The sequence below is a fragment of the Narcine bancroftii genome, chromosome 1 (assembly GCF_036971445.1).
Source record: "Narcine bancroftii isolate sNarBan1 chromosome 1, sNarBan1.hap1, whole genome shotgun sequence".
NCBI lineage: Eukaryota > Metazoa > Chordata > Chondrichthyes > Torpediniformes > Narcinidae > Narcine > Narcine bancroftii.
In genome coordinates this window covers 455622136-455644443 of record NC_091469.1, presented here as the reverse complement: position 1 = coordinate 455644443, position 22308 = coordinate 455622136, and the positions used below count along the sequence as shown (strand labels likewise).

At 43.3% G+C, this 22308-nt stretch overlaps 1 protein-coding gene across 13 annotated transcripts in view; it reads left to right on the top strand.

The window, feature by feature from the left end:
- mllt10 (MLLT10 histone lysine methyltransferase DOT1L cofactor) overlaps window positions 1-22308 on the top strand; it is a 458751-nt gene that overhangs the window by 413799 nt on the left and 22644 nt on the right. For 11 of the 13 annotated variants that reach the window (XM_069914651.1, XM_069914639.1, XM_069914641.1 and 8 more), the window contains 3 exons: window positions 8-196; window positions 328-416; window positions 3764-4095. In XM_069914651.1, the coding sequence (XP_069770752.1) occupies window positions 8-196; window positions 328-416; window positions 3764-4095 (610 nt within the window). Of the gene's footprint in view, window positions 1-7; window positions 197-327; window positions 417-3763; window positions 4096-10715; window positions 10880-18601; window positions 19602-22308 lie in introns of those variants that run through there. The other 2 variants (XM_069914643.1, XM_069914644.1) reach the window with 2 other exon arrangements.

Below are 22308 nucleotides of genomic sequence, written 5' to 3'. Positions count from 1 at the left end.
TTAATAGTTATGGGAATGTTGAAATCTCTGCATCAGCTTCAAGTTGAAAATAGGCAGCTAGAGGAGCAAATAAAGAGCTTGACAGCCAAGAAAGAACGCCTCCAGCTTCTGAATGCTCAGCTCTCAGTGCCTTTTCCTGTTGCAAGTTCAAATACTAGTTTGGCTACTCAAATTCACCCTTTCACTGTACAAGGTGGTAAGTGATATTTTGTTCTGCATCTTTATATTTTTAATTATTTCAGAATACTTTAATCAATTTTATTATCTATGATGTTGTTTAAAAATCATGTTTTATTTCATGTTCAATTTTGCTCTGTTCTCTTGTAGTCCATAACACAACATCCTTGCACAACAGTAAAGAACCCCATCTGAGCAACAGTTTTCTGCCTGAAAGCTCGCATCCAATGCCAAACCAGGTGTATATCTTACTAATGAATTTTGAATTGTATTTGAGGATTAATTAATTATGTCTTTCTTAGAACACTTTTTGGTTATGTGTAGGATCAGAGCAGGACATCAAATATGGATCACTGATTAGGCAATTCTTGATTGCATGTCTGTTTTGTGTCCCGTTTTTCTATATCTCAGACTATGGGCTCCAATTTTGTTCAGCAGCCTCACATGCAGTACCTTGTCAGAGGCTTTCTGCAAGACCAAGTAGACAACATCCACTGACACTCCTTTGTTCACTTGTTCACTTCCTTAAAGAACTCCAACAGATTTGTCAAACAACTCCCCTGAAGGAAACCATGCAGACTTCAGCCTATTTTATAATGTGCTTTCAAGTACCCAAAATTTCATCCTGAATAATAGACTTTAGAATGTAACCAACATCTGAACTTAGACAAACAAGCCTGCAATTTTCTGTCTTTTCCTCTCTCCCTTCTTAAAGAGTAGAATGTTGTGGAATTTTCCTGTACTCTGGAGCCATTTGGCTCTAGCAAATCTTGGAAGATAATGCGTTCATAATCTTTTCAGCTAACTCTTTTCGAAACCTAGGATGCAATCCACCCAGTTCAGGTGACATCGTCTTTAGCTTCCTAAGCACCTTCTTCTTATCCTCCATAATGAAGACTGAAGCAAAATACTTGCTCAGTTCATCCATCATTTCTGTGTTTCCCCATTACCTCTTCTCCAGCATTATTTTTCAGCAATCTGATGTCCTCTCTTTTACTCATATATCTAAAAAAATTGTAATCCTCTTTTACCTTATTGGTTAACTTACTTGGCTAGCTAGAGAAAATCCTATTCTCAATGGAGATCCTACTTTTTTTCTGGTAATCTAATTCTTTCTCTGTCCCTCTTCAAATATGTGCTGCTTTTGGCTTTAATAACTATGGTCCTCATTTCATCTGTCTTCTGCCTTAAAAGAAACATCCTAAAACCTGATGCAAACTGGAGTAACCATTGCCAAATGTTGCTTGACAACTTTCAACAATACCACATCCCTTCTTCCACACAACTATTTTCTTTTATTTCAACATTTCAATTGCTAACAATAAAGATCCTTTTGTTATCTTCGCTAACTTGACCAAGAAAGCACACTAATGAATTTACTTTCTCATAATTCTAAGAAAATTCAACATGTTCCCAAGGTCCCTTACCAATTTTTACAGACACACCATAGAAAATATCGCAATTTGGTACAGGAATTGCTTTGCCCAAGCCAGCAGGAAATTTCAGACAGTTTTGAACGTAGCTTAGGCCATCACGCAAATGAACGTCCCTTTCAGCAACTTTGCATGTGCCAACTGCTGTCTCAGGAAAGCTGCCAACCTAATAAAGGGCCATCCAACCCCAGTCATATTCTCTACTTTCCCTTTCCATCAGGCAGCAGAGAAATAAGATTGAAAACCAGAATTCCAAATTCCAGAACAGTTTCTTTCCTGCTGTAATCACTCTTAAATTGTCCTCTTATTGGTAAAAGATTATGCCCTTTTTGAACTGTAATTACCACCATACCCTGTTCTTTGTAACACTGTACCCTGCACCCTTTGACTTACTCTGTACTCTTGTTTTATTATTGCACTACCTGTTATTCTTATGTATGGGTTGACTTGCCTGGATTGTATGCAAACGAATCTATTTACTATGTCTCTGTGCATATGACATTAAACAATTTAATCCAATACTCCGAGTACCTTCCACCCATCACAAATACACTGTTTCAAAACGTTGCCTGCTGAGACAGTGATAATTCCCTAATTCCTGGGTTCCTGCAGATTTCGGTCCTCTGTCACAATCTATTTTATTATAAATAACATTGTCAGCACCTGAGATCTTGTAGACATTTTTGCTGAAAAGACTTCTTCCCAAACCAGGCTGATTTCCTCCGAATCTTGCAGATTCTCTAATGAATCTTAATCTCCATTTACCTTTAGCAATTTTGCCAATAAAACTGGTTTCATTCCTATGGATTTCACTAATTTCAATAATCAAAGTTTTCTCTGCAGCTTTGCCCTCTTTTCATCAATCCCTCACATATAGTCCTTTATCTTACATAACCTTAAAGAGGATTTGAATGTTGTTATAACAAAACGCCTCTTTCTTGAAACTTCCTTCTCAAATCCTCTCTTTCCACTTTTCACCCTGCTTGCAACATGATGCTCATTGCAGTTTAGAAGACTGAGAGAGGATCTCATTGAAACATAAAATTCTGACAGGACTAGACAGATGCAGGAAGAATGCTCCTAATGTTGGGAAAGTCCAGAACAAGGAGTCACGGCCTAAGGCTAAGAGGTAAGTCATTTAGGATTGAGATGAGGAGAAACTTTTTCACTAAGAGAGTTGTGAACTTGTGGAGATTTATGCCACTGAAAGTTATTGAGGCCAGTTCATTTGATATATTCAGAAATAAAATTGATGTGGCCCTAACTTCTAAGAGGAATCTAGGAGTGTGGGAAGAAAGTAGGAATAGGGTACTGAAATCGCATGATTATATTGAATGGTACTGCAGATTTGAAAGGATGAATGGCTTACTACTGCACCTTTTTAAAAAATTATTCTTAACTTGCAAATGATCAGGAAAACTAGTAATGCTGTGGTAAAAATTATTTAAATGCTTCTTTCTCATTTTCCAAGCGATTTATTTCCATCTGTGTCGCCACTGCTGAAAAACAGCACTCTTGCTTTGGTTACATTCAGCATTTCTGAAGCAAAATTCTTCCATGCATCATAAACACAACTCTTTCAAAATGTCCTCAGAATCACCAATAGCCCTTTGCTTAAGTTCAAATTTATTGTCATGTTATCTCGGGTACTGTGAAAGAACCTGTTTTGCCTGCTATCAAACTAATGAATCCACACTAAGTTCAGCATTCGTAACACTGCAGAGTGAAGAGTTACATAAAACAGAATGGAGCAAGGGAAATAGGAACAAATTTTTGGTTCTAAGACTACAGTGCACTGAATTCAGCTTTCCTATTTATATTTACCAATCCTTCCATGACTTCACTCCATTGAATTTCTTTTAAATTCTGCATCTGAGCTTGGATCACTTAATCCTTGAATTCCAGTCATCTTTGTAATGCTCTGTTGCCTCCAAATTATAGCCAGATATTTTATCCCAATTCTGGAATTGACCATGTGATCCTATCTTTGTCAATGTTTTTCTGTTAACTCCTTATGACTTATCAATGTCTACACTCATCAAGAGAACTTTGAGCTTAAGGTGGTCTTTGAATGTTTATATCAATTTACTTATCACCGTATTAAGTTCATATTCAAATAAGCTATTTTTTAATGCCAAATGTTCTCATTTTAGGAACGAACATCCTGTGGACATAGCACTGGAAATTCTTCTCTTGCCAGTCCAACCACTACTGGACAAAATTCAGCGCTGCAAGGGGTTAACTGTATGTCAAGAGTACTGGCTAGTGGAATGCAGACGATGACCTCCACCATTCCCACAGTGTCATCAGTTAGTGGGTTAGTGGGAACTTTACCAGGAAACCAACTGGCAGTGAATGGATTTGTGGGTACTTTGAATGGAGTTATTCAGCCTCCAGTGTCAATCACACAAAACCCCAGTCCACTGTCGCATACAACTGTACCACCAAATGTAACTTTTCCAAGATCCACCAACCCAACTAACAGGTAACATCTTTAAAATATTTTCAAAGTTGAAATAAGAGCAAAAAATAATACTGGACAACAAAGATTTTGCTTCCTGAACACTTTTGGGTGCATTTTATGGATTTGGGCTGCTGATCATGAAAATTACCTTAAAATTTTCCTATCTTGTACCATTTTTTTGTATATAACCTATTTTTGTGATTTCCTGTCATATTTTAAGTCCACTGGCATATTGCCAACATGCACTCAGTGCAGATGCTATGCAAATGCTTGGAAGGCATTTTAAAGGTGTTGTTGAGAATTTTCTTGGCAACAACAGAGCACCAAACTATATCCAGCTGGTTGACAACATGCTTCAAGCATACGAAACAATGAAGTACAACATGTAATTGAAAATTCATTTTCTGCATTCACACTTGAACTTCTTCCCTGTTGATGTTGGTGCAGTCAGTAATGAATATGGTGAAAGGTTTCACCAGGATGTTAGGACCATGAAAAAGCGGCAACAGGGCAACTGAAATCCATCAATGCTGGTCAACTATTGTTGGTCACTGACATGAGAGGCATCAGATGCTGAGTACAAACAATAATCAGAGTTAAAACATTTTTAGATCAGTTGAACTAACACAATGTGTCAGCATCATTATGCAATTAAACATACTAAATACAACAAAAGCTATTTAAATGTTTATCTAGCTTCCTACATGATACAGCAAATCTGAAATTACCTTTGTGTTCAGCTTGAAGTTGTCTATCATGATCCCCAATGTTTTTTCAGGAAGCAAACCTTTTGAAAAATAATTGTTGACCAGTGTAATGGAAATATTCAGTGGATCAGGTATTCTCAATGGAAAGAGAAACAGTTAACATTTTATCTTGATGTCCTTTTATCAAAACTGGAGCCAAAGTACAACTGTCATCAAATCTGGCTTGCTCGGTACTTTGATGGTGCTGGACTGGCAGATTTTCCAAACAGTTGCATGTTAAGCAAATTAATACCCCAAAAGGCTGCCAAGTTCAAGTTTATTGTCACATGTTCCAAAGTCCAGTAAGAAAGCTTCTTTTTTGAACAGTCGAGCTGGTCAACTCATACATAGTACAGCAGTTAAAAACAGTGCAGAGCTACAGAGAAATATCAATTAGAATACAACAAAGACAACATTATTTTACTAGTGTGAGGTTAATTCAGGATAATGGCAAGAAAGAAACTCTCCTTGAATATGGTGGTTTGATGCACTATCAATAACTTACATCAGACATTGGTGAGGCCAGGTTTGGAGTACTGTGCTCAGTTCTGGTCTTCAAATTATAGAAAGGATATAGATAAGGTGGAGAGGGTGCAGAGAAGGTTTACAAGGATGTTGCCTGGATTACAGGGAGAGATTAAGGAGACTGGAACTTTATTCATTGGAACATAGACAACTGAGAGGGGACTTGATAGAGGTATTTAAAATTATGAAAGGAATAGATAGACTAGGCATAAACAGACTCTTTCTTCTGAGGGGAGGGGAGGTTGGAACAAGAGGCCATGAGTTAAGGGTAAGGGGGCAACACTTTAGGAGAAATATTAGAGGTGGCTTTTTCACTCAGTGGTGGCAGAATGGAACGATCTTCTGAATGAGATAGTTGGGGCAGGGTTCCTTCTGTCATTTAAGAGAAGGTTGGATGTGTACATGGAGATGAGGGGGTTGGAGGGTTATTGGCAGAGAGCGGGAGGTTTGAGCTCGTGAAGTTGTTCTAGTGAACCGCTGCGGACTCTAAAGGCCAACATGGCCTGTTTCCGCTCTGTAAATGGTTATATGGTTATATTAGGCTTTAATCATCAAAAACTGCAAGCATGTCTCACATGTTGCTGGCCTGGTTTCAAGCCAGGTACTGAGGGAGAGGTTTGGGCATAACTGCCTTTATGGGAATTCTGAGAGGAAGAGTCACAGGTACAAGGGCATACAATATATTCCTATCAGACAGCACTAGCAGTTACACAATGGTTTCACCACATTCACCCCTTCTTTTAAAACAGAGTCCGGCGGGGTGAAGTGGATCAAAGTCCATTACAGGTTCAGCCTGTCCAATGATCTTATCTGTTGTTGCGTCCGCTGTAGTGCCGGCTGTGGTTCAGCTGTTGGCTCCTGAGCGGTGACAGGTTAGGGAGGGTGGGTGTGGGTTGCTCGGTCTGTGGTTGGGGCGGGGCACTAGATGCCGATGATTAGGGTGGGTACCAAATTGTGTTACCAGTAGTCATGGGGGGAGAGAATTGGTTGGTCGATTATGGGGGCTCCTGCATATGGCAGGTCCCGGAAGGAAACAGTGACTTTCTGCCCATCTTGGTACTGGGAGTTCGCATGGAGGAGGTGGACCTTTTTGACCAGGGATCAGTCTCATGGCTCCTGGTGCGTATCTGGAGTAGATCGGGCCCTGGGGTCCTTTCATGCAGGGTAGTGTTTGTAGCAGTACAGAGGAGGGACCTGGTAGTATGGAGTGCCCCCTCTGAGAGGATCTCTTGCCACTGGCAGGCAGGCTTTTCAGGACTGCCCTCCAAAAGGTGGCATTCTCCCTTTCCACCTAACCATTGTCTTGGGGGTTGTAGTTGGTGGTCTTGCTCGTGGCTATACCCTTGGCCAGCAGGTACTGGTGCCACTCATCCCTCATAAAGGAGGACCCCTGGGCACTATGAATATAGCAGGGGTATCCAACCAGAGTGATCAGGTTGCACAGTGACTTGATGATCATGGTCATGTCTGGGCAGGGTATGGCAAGTGGGAAACATGAGTCCTCATCAACGACATTGAGAAAGTACACATCCTGGTTGGTGGAGGGGAGGGGGTCCATGAAGTCTATTCTCAGACGTTCAAAGGGGAAAGTGGCCTAAATCAGGTGAGCATTTTCCGGCCGGTAGAATTGTGGTTTGCACTCCATGCAGACCAGACAGCTCCGGATCAATTCCCTAATGTTCCTGACCAAGTAAGAGAGGTTGCGAGCTCTAATGAAGTAGTAGAGCCTGGTGACAGACAGTGGCAGAGGTTGTTGTGGAGGGGTTGGAGGTGGTCTGTCTGCATGTTGGCGCATGTCCCCTGGGCAGAGCATCAGGGGGCTTATTGAGCTTCCCAGGCCAGTACAAGATCTCGTAGTTGTAGGTGGATAGCTCAGTTCTCTCCCTCAGGATCTTGTTGTTCTTGATTTTTCCCTGATAATTTGTTATTAAACACAAAATTGACTGCAAGTTGGTCAATCAGCAGGATGAACTGTTTGCTGGCCAGGTAATGCCTCCAGTGGCACACTGCTTCCACTATGGCCTAGGCCTCCTTCTCAATGGCTGACTGCTGGAGTTTGGGGCTGTGGAGGGTGCAGGAAAAGAATGCCATGGGCCTGCCCGCCTGGTTAAGCAGGGCAGTCAGGGAAAGTTGGATGCATCACTCTCCACCTGGAATAGGATGGATACATCCATAATGTGCATCTCCCCCTTGATATTTGTGAAGGCCACTTGAGCTTCTGCCAGTGGAAGGAAAGTGGTTATTTTCACCACGGGGCAGGCCTTATCGGCATAATTAGGGACCACTGGGCATAATAGGAGAAGCACTGTTTCAGAACCTTGAGACTGTGGAACAGTGGGAGTTCTAGCATATGGTCAGAGTCGGGCCCAATTACTCATTCTCTACCACACAACCAAGTGTAGCCAGAACACGCATTTCTTCTGGTTGTATGTGAGGTTGAGCTTTTTGGCCACCTGGAGACATTTTTGTAGGTTGGTGTCTGCAGTGAACTGGGATTCACTAGAAGTATGTTGTGCTGATGGCTGGCTCCGCCCCCATCTGGTCACATATAACCTTGATTTCCCGCCTAAGCCTAGAACCCTTCTGAAGACTATTATGAGGCCCTAACCTCAGTTACAAACTAATAAAAGAGTTTGTTCCCTCCAGTGATGAGAGCTTTTATTCACGCTACAATTTTATTAGCTTATTCCCTAATGATGGAAGCGCTACTCAAGCCAGGTATGCTGCTGATAGACCCTCTGTCCCCCGATGCGGCTGAGGAGTTCACATACTGGCTAGACTGCTTCCAGGCCTACCTGAAAGTGACCAGAGACTTCTTCCACACCAATGAACTCAGGAGGTCCACATTCTTTTTGAGGGTAGGAACAAAAGTGTATGCATTTGTCAGAGACTGCACTACATATGATGCTGCCATCGTGGTGTTGAAGGCTAGGTACCTGAAATCGCAAAACAAGATCCTAGCGAGGCACCAACTCACTCTACATTGCCAATGGCCAGGAGAGACCATCGTTGACTACCTGCTGGATCTGTGAACGCTTGCCATGAAGTGCAGGTATGAAACGGCTACAGGCTGTGTTCATGAGGAAGAACAGATCCGGGACACTGTCGTGGAGGTCCGCTCGATGTACATGAGACAGCGACTGCTCGAGTTGGAAAGGAAGGACCTGGCCAGCCACGTTGAACTGGCCAAATTATTGGAACAGGCCAAGCTTGAAAATGGCGACCTCGAAGCCAGCGAGGTCATGGTGAATGATACTGCACAGTATTGGGTCTATTCGACCATTGACCTGAAAGCTGCTTATCACCAGCTGCCAATCCATTCCGAGGACTGTCCGTATATGGCATTTGAAGCTTATGGTAGACTCTTATCAATTCCAGAGGGTCCTTTTCATTATTACTAATGGGGTTTCTATCTTCCAGAGGCAGATGGACAGAATGGTGGACAAATATGGGTTGAAGGCTACCTTCCCCTACCTCGATCATACACCATCTGTGGCCACACCTTGGAAGACTATGACGCCAACCTCCAGAGTTTTCTCCATGAGGCAAAAGCCCTAAACCTCACTTATAACTCTGACAAGTGCGTGTTCAGGACTAAACGTCTGGCAATCCTTGGCTACGTGGTGGAGAATGGCATCATTGGGCCCGATCTCGATAGGATGCGCCCCATTAGAGCTCCCCATTCCCAGATCACAAGAGCTTTGAGGAGATGCCTGGGGTTTTTCTCATATTACGCCCAGTGGATCCCTCAATTTGCTGATACAGTTTGCCTTCTCTTAAATGCCACTAATATCTCCCTCTCGGCTGAAGTCCAAAATGGCTTTTAACTACCTCCGGAACCACATTGCGAAAGCCACCATGCACGCAGTGGATGAGAATGTTACCTTTCCAAATGGAAAGTGACGCTTCTGGCGTAGCCCTGCCCGCTACCCTCAACCAGGTGAACAGCCCTGTTGCATTTTTTTCTCGGACATTACAAGGCCACAAGCTCTGGAACCCATCTGTGGAAAAGGAAGCTCAAGCCATTGTAGAAGCCATGAGGCATTGGAGACACTACCTGGCTGGTAGGAAACTTACACTCCTCATTGACCAGCGCTCGGTCACATTCATATTTAATAATGTCAAGAGGGGAAAAATCAAAAATGATGAGATTGCTGGGTGGAGGATCGAGCTCTCCCCTACATTTATGACAGGAGCTCTTAATGACCCTCCAGATACTTTATCCACATCTGCCCATCAGCCAACTGCAGTCTATACATGAGCTCTGCCATCCAGGGGTCACCCACATGGCTCATTTTGTCAAGGCACGCAATCTACCCTACTCCATGGAAGACATCAGGGAAATTACCAGGTCCAGCCAGGTCTCCGCGGAGTGAAAGCTGTACTTCTACCGCTCCACAAAGGCGCATCTGATCAACTCATCCAGGCCCTTCGAATGGCTCAGTGTCGATTTTAAGGGACCTCTCCCCTCCACAAACGGGACACTTTCTTCTTCTCTATCATTGATGAGTACTCCTGCTTCACGTTCACCATTCCGTGTCCAGACACATCCATTTCATCAGTCATAAAGGCCCTAGACTCCATTTTCACCCTGTTCAGGTATCCCAGCTATATCATAGTGACCAGGGCTCATCCTTTATGAATGATTAATTATGTCAGTACCTGCTGGCAAGGGGCATCGCATTCAGCAGGACTACTAGCTACAAACCCCGTGGGAACGCACAGATTGAAAAGGAGAACGCCACAGTCTGAAAGGCTGTCAAACTGGCCCCGAAGTCAAAAGGCCTTCCAGACTGACACTGGCCGGAAGCCCTTCCTATGGCGCTCCATTCCATCTGGTCACTACTATGTACCGTGACCAATGCTACTCCTCACGAGCTCCTATTCAATTTGAAAGGAGGTTAGCATCGGGAACTGCACTCCCAACCTTGCTCACCACTCCTGGTCCAATCCTTCTCAGGAAGCACATGAGGAGAAGCAAAACTAACCCCCTGGTGGAATGGGTGAAACTGCTCCAAGCCAATCTCACATACGCCTATGTGGAGTACCTGGATGGCAGAGAGGACACCATCTCCATTAGGGACTTGGCATCCGCTGAAGCAGAGGGTCCGTTGCCTCAAATGTCCTGCGAGCCACAGAGCTCATTCTCGCCACCCCCAGTCAGGGCCTCGGGGGATCCGGTTCAGGAGGAAAGTGCATCCCCCTAGAGCTGGAGACCCAGCCAACCTCTCCTCTCTCACAAGGGGACCAGGAGACCCAAGGAGCCCAAGGCCCCCCACCGGGATCGCTTAAATCTGTAAATTTGTAAATAACTATATTTTTTTTATTTTCTTTCTTCTCTGAACCCATGTTCTCTGTCTTCATTCACAGACCCTAAATTCTGCAAGAAGGGGTTAATGCAGTGAACTGGGATTCACTGATAGTATGTTGTGCTGATGGCTGGCTCCACCTCCTGTCTCAGCCCCCATCTGCTTACATATAACCCTGGATTCCCGCCTAAACCCAGAACCCTTCTGAAGACTGCTGTGAGACCCTACCCTCAGTTATGCTAATAAAAGCATTTATTCTCCCTCCAGTCGTGAGAGCTTTTATTCACACTACAGTGTCATGGTCCTGTTGCTCATGGCCGCAGATGGTTACGTTGTCCAAATAGAGGAATGTGGCCTTTAACCCATGGTCATCCACCATCCAGTCCATCTCCCTCTGAAAGACAGAAACCCCATTGGTGACCCCAAAGGGCACCTGGAGGAAGTGGTAGAGGCAGCCATCTGCCTTGAACGTTGTGTACTCGCTGTCCTTCAGGTGGATCGGTAGCTGGTGGTTTGCCAACTTAAGATCGATGGTTGAGAAGGCCCAGTACTGGGTTATCTCATTCACCATGTCAGCTATGCGGGGGAGAGGTAGACTTTCAGTTGGGTGAATAGGTTGATGGTCTGACTGTAGTCTTCGACTATGTGGTGCTTCTCCCCACTCTTTACCACTACCACTTGTGCCCTCCAGGGACTGGTGCTAGTTTCTATAATCCCTTCAGAAGTCATTTAAGTTCTATGCTAATGAAGGCTTTAGCCCCAGGACTGTATTGCCTGCTTTTGGTGGCGACAGGCTTGCACTCGGGAGTGAAGTTCATGAATAGGGGCGGTAGTGGGACCCAGAGGGTGGACAAACCGCAGGTCATGCACATTGGGCGAATTTCAGGTTGCCATTTGGCTGTGTTCGGAGGGGAGGGCGGGTGGTTTAAAAATTGGTTGTTGCGGACCATAAAGGAAGGGTGAGGCCCATCATATTCCATTTGGACACTCTTAAGTTGGCCCTGAAAGTCCAGTCCCCCATATGACCGGTGCGCAGAGCTGTGGCATAATGAGGAATTTAAAGTTTTTGTATTTTGTGCCACACACAGTCAATGTCACAGTGCAGCTCCTGTGGATCTTGATTGAGTGGGATCTGGAGGCCAAAGAGACTTTGTACTTAGTTAGTGTCATGGCGAGGGAGTAGCGCCATACTGTGACCGGGTACATTTAGCTCTCTGTGCTCTCGATATCAAACGGACAGCTTATAATATGACCATTTACCTCAATGTTCATCATAGACCTGGCTAGCTGATGCGGGCTATTCTGGCCCAGGATGATTGAGGCCAACGTCTGATCGCTGAGCAATTCGCTGCTACTCTACTGGGTTGGTGGCTCCCTCCAAGATGGCAGCCCCCATGGCACTCATGTTGTGCTGTTCCTCACAGCCGGAAGTGGTGCCCTCCTAGGTTGTTGTCACCATGGTCTCATTGAGCCATTTGAAAAACACGGTGGCCGACCTGTGCGAAGAGCAGGTCCTATTTTTCTTCGCTCTTCATGTCGTTTCATCTCATGAAGCCATTGAGGCAGTGCTGCAGCCACTGTTGATTTTTATGGAGACCTTGAGCTTCAGAATTGGTGTCCAGTTTATCTGCCTGTGTTGCCTTGTCCATGGCACGAAAGTATGGTGATTAAATTGATACACTATCAATAACTCACGTCAGTCTAGAAGTTGTGATTAATAGGCTTAAATCACCATAAACTGCAAGCATGTCTCACATGTTACTGGCCTGGTTCCAAGGAAGGTACTGAGGGAGGGGTTGGGTGTAACCGCCTTTATGGAAATTCTGAGGGGAGGAGTCACAGGTACAGGGGCAGGCCAGCCCATACAATACATTCATACTAGACAACACTTACAGTTTCACAGTGGTTCCACCTTATGGTGCATGATCTTTCACTCATGAATCTTTTTTTTCTGAAGGGAGAAGGGTGAAGACAATGTAGCCAGGATGGTCTGAGTCATTTAATATGTTGACTGCTTTCCCGAGGCAGCAGGAAGTGTCGGTGCAGTCAATGGAAGGGAGGGAAATTTATGTAAAGTTCTGAGTTGCATTCCCAATTCTTAATTTTTTTTAAATGTTTTACACAAAAGTGCAAAAAAAATTTCCAGTGAAGCTGGTAAATTTAAAGGAAGCATGGGAAAGAGAATCTAGTATGTGTCACGCGAGCATGGAAATAGACCTCTGATTAGTTTAAATGGAAGACAGGAAATAAAATCAGAGAGGATGGGAAACAGGGTCCCAGTTAGTTTAAAAGGAGCTGTGTAGGAGCTGGTACCTATGTATTTAAAGGGGGCGTGGGAATGTTTATAACGGCAAGGTGAGAAAAATGCCAAACTATTGGGATTTCTGAATATTGTCATGGTGGCTATTTGGAGTTTTACAGCACAGAAACAGGCCCTTTGAACCAACTTGTCAACACCAACCAAGCTAGTCCCATTTAATGGTGTATGACCCATATTCCTCTAAACCTTTCCTCTAAAAATGTCTTTGAATGTCACAACTTTTCCTCCTTCCACGATTTCCTTTGGCAATTTATTCCATATTATCTATCACCCTCTGCGTGAAGAAAGTGTCCCTCAGGTTCCTTTTAAATCTTTCTCTTCTCACCTTCAATATGTGCCCTCTAGTTTTTGATTCCTTCACCCTGAGAAAACGTCCATGACATTTTTCCCCTTATGATTTTATAAACCTCTATAAGGTCCCCTCTTAGCCTACCTATGCCCCAGGGAGAAAAATCCCAACCTATCCACCTTCTCCTCATAATTCAAGCCTACTAGCCCCAGTAACATTTTTTTAAAAATTTATACACACAGTGCAGTAAAACACCCTTACAGCGCACAAGCTCGTGCTGCACAAATACCCCAATTAACCTACAACCTCCATAAATTTTGAAGGGCGGGAGGAAACAGATGCACCTGGAGGAAACACGCAGACACGGAGAACATACAAATTCCTTACAGACAGTGCTGGATTCGAACCCAGATTGCTGGCACTGTAATAGCATTGCAGTAACAGCTATACCAAAAAATCCTATCCTAATTCCATTTTCACGAATCTTCACCATTTCTAGCCCAATTATATCTTTCCTATAACTTGATGACCAGAACAGCAAACTGCTCCAAGTAAAGTCTCACCAATATTTTGCACAGTTGTAACATGACATCCCTCCTCCTGTTCTTAATGCTCTGACTGATGATGTTGTGCATTCCACCCTGTCTACCTGCTTTATCATTCTAAAGGAAGTCATCATCTTCAAACATTAGCACAGATGTGGTCTGACCTACTGAATATTTCCATTTTTTTTATTTCAAATTGTCAGCCTCTGCAGTTTTATTTGCTTTTAATTTTGGATAGCTTTGGTTTGATCAATACTCAATACCAAGTTAACCTGATCAGTCTTATTGCATATGGTCAATATTCTCAGTTTTTCTCATATTTCTCATCTTTTCCAGTGTAATAGAAAGAGGCTGTTTGGTCTATCAAATGTATGCCAACTCTCAGAACACATCCATCAGTTCTATTCCACTATTTTCTAATCTTATCCTCTATAATCCATTTCCTCAATGATTTTTAAAACCAATCAATTATCTATTATATTTTAGAAAATGAAATATTAAAGAATTATTTTTTTTAGTAAGTAGGAAAGATTAAAGGTGTGTATATATACAGTAATTGATCTCTCATATGATTACACAATGAATTCCAGTCAAATCTGTTGGGAGTTGAAGATAATAACAATACAGATATGATTGCAATATTTAAAAACTGTTCTGACAGGTACTTAAGGAAAATATAGAGGGATACAGGCCTACTACAGACAGAGTAGATAGGGGTGGCACAGTTAGCATAGCGGTTAACACCATGCTGTTACAGAGCCAGCGACTGGGGTTCGAATCCAGTGCCATCTGTAAAGAATTTGTAAGGACTCCCTGTGTCTTCATGTTTCCTCCCGGTACTCTGGTTTTCTCCCACCACTCAAAATGAACCCAGGTCACTTGTGTGTAATTGGGTGGCACGGGCTCATGGTCCGAAAGGGCCTGTTAACGTGCTCCATGTTTTTATTGATATATTTTACTTTTTTTTTCAACTTGGCAATGACAGTATCATTTAACAGATCTGTCTCGTAGCCTTTGTGAGTCCTCATTTATTCAAATGGAGGACTGAAATTATCACAATGGAAGTCCCACATTTAGAAAGCATAGACCTATTTTGAATAATATGATTCAGACCTTAAGATTTTGCTCTCTTCCTGGACACCTCGTTTAGCCTTCTGCCCACTCTGGATCTTATCATTTCCTACTGCAGCCAAAACATCAATCATCTGGACTTAACCAAATCCAATCTTACCTCTTGGAATGCACAGCCCTCAATTCTCTCCACACCAATCCCAGCTTAATTATTAAACCTGCAGACAAGACTGGTGCTGTTGTAGTCTGGCACGCCTTCTTACTTACTAGTTGAATAGGACCCCCCCCCAAGAAACATTAGGCTACCATTTCCTGCACTAATACCAACTTTATAATTTCCAATAATCTCCCTTCCACAGCCTCTAACCTCATTGTTGCCCAATCATAGAACCAAAGAACATTACAGCTCAGAAAAAAGTCTCTTTGGCCCTTTTAATCTGTGCTGAACCATTTTTTTTTGCCTTGTCCCACTGACCTACACCCAGTCCATAGCCTTCCATACCTCTCCCATCTATGCACTTGTCCAAATTCCTCTTAAATGTTAAAATTCAGTCTGCATTCACCACTTCAGCTGTAAGCTTGTTCCATACTCCCACCTTTCTCTGTGTGAATAAGTTCCCCCTCATGTTCCTCCTAAACCTTTCCCCTTTCACTCTTAACCCATGTCCTCTGGTTTGTATCTCACCTGCCCTCAGTGAATAAAAAAAAACTATCTACATTTACTCTGTCTATCCCACTCATCATTTTTAAATTCCTCTATCAAATCACCCCTCATTCTTCTTCACTCCAGGGAATAAAATCCTCACCCGTTTAACTTTTCCTTATACCTCAGTCCCTGAAATTTGTGCAACATCCTCCTAAATCTTTTCTCCACTCTTTCTATCTTATTGATATATTTCCTGTAGTTAGGTGACCTAAATTGAACACAATACTCCAAATTTGGCCTCACCAATGTCTTAAACAACTTTAACATAACATCTCAACTCCTGTAACTCGGTATTTGGATTTATGAAGGCCAATATACTAAAAGCTCTTTTTACAACCCTATCCACCTATGATGCCACTTTCAGGAAATTTTTTATCTGTATTTCCAGATCCCTCTGTTCTACTGCATTCCTCAGTGCCCTACCGATAACCATGCATGTCCTTTCTTGGTTTGTCCTTCCAAATTGCAACACCTCACACTTGTCTGCATTAAATTCCATCTGCCATTTTTCCTGCTGGTCCAGATCCCTCTGCAAGCTTTGAAAACCTTCTTCACTGTCCACAACACCTCCATTCTTAATGTCATCTCCAAAACATGCTGATCCAATTTACCACATTATCGTCTATATTATTGATACTGATGACAAACAACAATGGTCCCAGCACTGATCCTGAGGAACACCAGTGGTTACAGGACTCCATTCTGAGAAACAATCATCCATCACTATTCTCTGGCTTCTCACGTCCAGCCATTGTCGAATCCAATTCACTACTTCACCATGAATATCTAGCATCTGAATCTTCCTAACTAAACTCCCATGTGGGGCCTTGTCAAAGGTTTTACTAAAGACCATGTAGACAACATCCGTAGCCTTCCCTTAGTCAACTTTCCTGGTGACTTCCACGAAAAGCCATTCACAAAACTATTCAGTCCATAATCTAAATCATCAATATATATTGTGCTTATTTTTACAATATATATTGAACTTAGATTATGGATTGAATGGTTTTGTGGCTAAGTTTGCAGATGACACCAAGATAAGGTGGTGGAATAGGAAGTGTTGAAGACACTGAAAGGTTCCAGAGAGACTTGGGCACCTAGGCAGTAGAGCTTCTAAATGAATATACCAGACACAGTGTTAGTCAACAAAGACAATTTATTTGAATTTGCCTCCACTTTTAAATCCCTCCCGGCCCGGACACCCGGAACGGGAAGTGACATCACCTGCAGGAACCTTGTCTTAAAGACAACAGGAGCTCCACGCCATCTTGAAGTTGAGTATCCAACTCTCCAGTGTGCCACAACCCAGCCCACAGCACCGCACACAGCCCCCTGGCCAGGTAAATGAGCAGTGACCAGGCCCACAGCACTGTGCAACCACTCAGCAAGCTTCATGGGCGACGGTTCAGCCCATTACACTATGCGGCTGCTCGGCCCACTACAATACAATGTTGAAAAATACACAGTTATACATTTTGGAAGAGGAAATAAACAGGCAGATTATTATTTGGATGGGAAGAAAATTCAAAATTCGAAATGCAAAGGGACTTGGGGGTCCTCATGCAACATAATCTAAAAGTTAACCACCAGGTTGGATCGGCACTAAAAAAAAAGCGAATGCTATGTTGACATTAATTTCAAGTGGAATAGTGTATAAGTGTAAAGAGGTATTGATGAGGCTCTATGGGGCACTGTTGAGACCTTATTTGGAGTACTGTGTGCAGTTTTGGGCCCCTTAGAAGGGATGTAATAATGTTGGAGAGAATACAGAGAAAATTTACCAGGATTATTCCTGCAATGCAAGGGCTAACATTTAGAGACTCTTGGACTATATTCATTGGAATAGAGAAGAATGAGAGGCAATCTCCATAGAAACATATCGAATGCTAAAAGATTGGACAGAGTAGATGTGAATAGGATGTTTCCCTTGGTGGATGAATCCAGTACAAGAGGGCAAGGTCTTAGAATTAGAAGGTACCCATTTAAAACAGAGATGAGGAGAAATTTCTTTAGTCAGAGGGTCGAGGATTTGTGGAATTCGTTGCCACGTACAGCTATAGAGGCCCAATCATTGGGTGATTTTAAAGGGGAGATTGACAGGTATCAAGGGATATGGGGAAAAGGCAGGAAATTAGAACTAGAAATGAGAACAGTTTAGCTCAGTGTGGATTTGAGGAACAGACCCAATGGGCTAAATGACTTACTTCTGTTCCTTTATCTTATGATCTTGTGAAAAACTCCATAAGATTGGTTTAACACAACCTACCATGCACAAAGTCATGTTGATTATCCCTAATCAGTCCCCGGCTATTTAAATAATTGTATATCCGATCTCAGATCCTGGCACCAGGGAGGCAACATACCATCTGAGATACTCAATCTCTTCCACAGAACCTCTTATCTGTCTCCCAAATTATGGAATCTCGTATTACTACAGCTCACCTCTTCTCCTCCCTTCCCTTCTTAGCCTCAGGACCAGACTCCTTACCAGAGTGACCTGATCTCTGTGGCTTGTTCCTGGTGGTTCCTCCCCCCCCCTCACCCCCCCCCCCAATTGTATCCAAATTGGTATACTTGTTATTGAATGGAACAGCCACAGGGGTGTCCTGCGCTGCCTGCCTGTTCCCTTTCCCTCTCCTGACTGTCACACATCTACCCTCTTCCTGCCTCCTAGGTGTGATAGTGTCCCTGTAACTCCTGTCTATTACTCCCTCTGCCTCCTGAATGATCCTGAGTTCATCCAACACCAGCTCCAATTCCTTAATTTGGCTTGTCAGGAGCTGTAGCTGGATGCACTTCTCGCAGAAGAAGTCATCAGGGATACTGCTGGCTTCCCTGATGACCCACATTTTGCAAGAGGAGTGATTGTCATCTAGACTCAATGTAAAAATTGTACTTGGCATCCATATTAAGGTCAAGGTCTCCTGATTCTTGACAATCTAATTGTTTTTTTAATTTTTAAATTTAGACTTCGTGCCACCCAATTGACTTGCAACCAGTATGTTTTGAATTGTAGGAGAAAACTGGAGCCCCCGGGGAAAACCCACGCAGATACGGGGAGAACATATAAACTCTACAGACAGCACAAGTTTCGAATCCCATTCCTGATCGCTGGCGCCGTAACAGTGTTGCGCTAACTGCTAAGCTAACCATGCCGATTGACAGAATTTGGAGTAAGACGCCTACATAAGTCTTGTCATCTTCAACTCTTTCTCATAATCAAAGGAGTAGCCATGGTACCCACATAGGTCCCTAGCACTGCTTGCCTTTTTTGTGGGCTTTGTGGAGCAATCCATGCTGCAACCGTAGACAGGCAAGGCCCCTCTACTATATAGGTAACTCATCAATTTTATACACTTTTCTGCTCACTGTCACCCCAAACTCAAGTTCACTTGGTCCATCTCTGGCAAAACTCTCCCCTTCTTGATCTCTCTAACTCCATCTCTGGAGTTCTACTGACATTTTTTACAAACCTACCAACTCCTATAACTCCCTTGATGACACTTCTTCTCATTCAGTCCCCTGCAAAGATTCTATTCCTTTCTCTCAATTCTTCCATCTCTGTCATCTGTTCCCAAGATGAAGTCTTCAAGTCTGGACATTCTCCAACTGGATGGCATTAGATTCAACTTCTCTGGTTTCTGCTAGCCTACTCTCCGTTCTTCCTCTCTTCCCCATCCCTCTGTCTTCTTTCCTCCAGCTCTCCACCCCCTTCCCTCTCCATTCACAGAACCTTCACCCTCCCCTTGTTTGCTGGTCTGCCCTCAACCACTTTTCCACCTATTAACTCCTGTCTGTTGGAGTGTGCTCCTCCACCTGCTCTTCCCCCCCCCCACCACCACCATTTTGTTTGGGCAACTGCCTACATTTTGCTCATACTTTAATGAAATGCTCAAACCAGAAATGTTGGTTATGTATCTTTATCTTTGCTAAATAAAGTACACTGTTTGATCTTCTGAGTTTCTCCAGTATTGTGTCTTTACTTCAGTCATGGTGTCTGCAGGCTTTAATGTTTTACTACTAGTCTTGTCATCTGCTGTATTTGGTGAGGCAAACTTGACTGCTCGCAAATCATCTCAATGTGCATCTGTTGGCATGTAATCATCTTTCATCTGCAAATATGTAGTCTTACCTGTCACATTTGTGGCCCGAAATGTGAAGTTAATAAAACATTAAAAACAAGTTTTATCAGGTAAACTTCTCAGGGTCTTTATTTTCCCGTTTCCTTTGTTCTCCTGCTTGTGCTCTTATCTCTCTCTCATACCACGTGACTTCCGGTACATCTCATACATATTCATTATCATGACATCCCTCCTTTAATCAGAAATAAACTTTACCTTCACTTATCAATATCCCTCGGAAACTTACAAACATCGTAACTAATGGTAAAACTATAACTCAACTACATAAAATTTACTTCCTACAGCACTCATACATGCACTTTATGATATAACATTAAAATACTGTCCCAAAGTTCTTATTAAAACTATGGCACAAAGTCTTCTTATCGTTTGGGCGCTTTCCGGTTTCGTTTCGGCCTGCCTGCGATATTGTCGTCGCTTCTCGGTTGTTCACTCTCAGCGTCGGAAATACTGCTCGCCTCGGCTTCAGGTGTTTCTGGTGCTCTAGTCTCTTCATCAGGATGCTGGTAACTGCCTCTGGAACATCATCAGGTCTCTCAGTTTCAGCATCTCGTATTGGCCTTTCAACCTCTTCGCTCGATGTATCTCTGGACTGGTACCTTTTTACACCTGATACATTTCTCTTATACAGGACTCCAATCGGAGACTTGACTGTCACCATACTGCCACTTCTGGATACGACAGTATAGGGTTGATGGTAATAAGGTGTGTCTAGCTTACCACCAGTTTCATGCCTCACTAGAACATTATCTCCTGGCATGATGTCTAAGTACTTGGCTCCACGTTTCGAATCTGTATACAGCTTTGCTGCACCTTTCTTTTCAGCATCGTGGTCCCTCATCTCCTGATCATCTCGGATTTCCTTTATTTCTGGCATTTTTGTGCGGATTTTTCTCCCAAAAAATGCTTCTGCAGGACTTTTTCCAGTGGTTGCATGAGGCGTTGCTCGATAGACAGCCACATAAGATAGCAATGCTTCTCGCCAATTTTGTCCTTCAGCGTGTGCAATCCTCAATCGTTTTTCAATGGATTGATTTTGTCTCTCTACTTCTCCGCGGCCATTTCGGAGTTACTTTATGATGGTGGATACCTGTGGTCCTCATGTATTCCGCAAATGTCTCTGAAATGAATTGTGGACCATTGTCAGAGTATAATGTAACAGGTAATCCATATCTTGCGAATATCTCTGCTAACGCTTGTATTGTATTTTCAGTGGTTGTGGACTTCAACACCACGTACTCAGTATCTGCTGTAGTAATCTATCACTACCATAATTGATTCACCCGTCGGTAAAGGTCCAAGAAAATCAACAGCTACGTCGATCCATGGTCCTGTCGGGAGTTGCGTACTCCGGATCGGTTCTGGCGGTTTACTCCTACTTGTGATTTGACATCCGTGCCAAGTTTTAACAAATTTCTCTGCGTCCTTATCACAACCTGGCCACCATACCTTGATCCTGAGGTTTTGCTTGGTACCAACACCGGATCGGTTCTGGCGGATTACTCCTACTTGTGATTTGACATCCGTGACAAGTTTTAACAAATTTCTCTGCGTCCTTATCACAACCTGGCCACCATACCTTGGTCCTGAGGTTTTGCTTGGTACCAACAATGCCTAGGTGTCCTTCATGCGCTAAGGATACGATCTTCGGTCTCAATCTTTGCGGTATCACCAATCTGCAACCTCTTAATACACACTGTCCGATGCAACAAAGTTCGTCTCTAATGGGAATGTAAGCCTTGTGAGTACACTTGTCCCATTGTCCACTCTGTATGCATTCTCTTACTTCCATGAGTTCTGGATCACGTTCAGATTCTCTCTCGACTTCCTTCGTAGTCACAGCTTTCAGTGTCGACTGAATAGCTACGAAGCGTACAAAGCTCTCTGTTTCTGTTCCCAATTCTGACTTGGATTGTGGACCACCAACCTTCACCAATCTGGACAGCGGATCTGCAATGTTTGCTTTCCCTGCAATGTGGATTACTTTATATTTGTAGGGTTGTAGTCTGAGTACCCATCTCTCTATTCTGGCACATGGTTTGGATCTAGGTGCATAGATCACCTCTAATGGCTTATGATCTGTGATGAGTTCAAATTCAATGCCGTATAAATATGCATGGAACCTCTCACAGGCCCATACAAGTCCGAGTGCTTCTTTCTCTGTCTGAGAGTATCTTCTTTCCACATCTGATAACGATCTGCTGGCATAGGCAATGATTCTTGGTCCTCCATCATGCATCTGGACCAACACGGCTCCTAAACCAACCAGGCTGGCATCCGCTATGACTTTGGTTGATGCCGCCGGATCGTAATATCCAAGAGTTTTTGCATCTGTCAGGCTTTGCTTCAGCGCTGTGAACGCTTTCTTCTGCTCAGATCCAAAATGAAATGGTACACCTTTCCTGGTTAGTTTCCTTAGTGGTTCTGCCACTGTAGCGAAATTAGGAATGAACTTTGCACAAAAATTGACCAATCCCAGGAAACTCCTCACCTCTGTTGCTTTCACCTTGGCCTCTGGAGGGTTTAGTCCTTCCCGTGTAAGTCTGTGTCCCATGAAGTCCATTTCTGACACACCGAACTG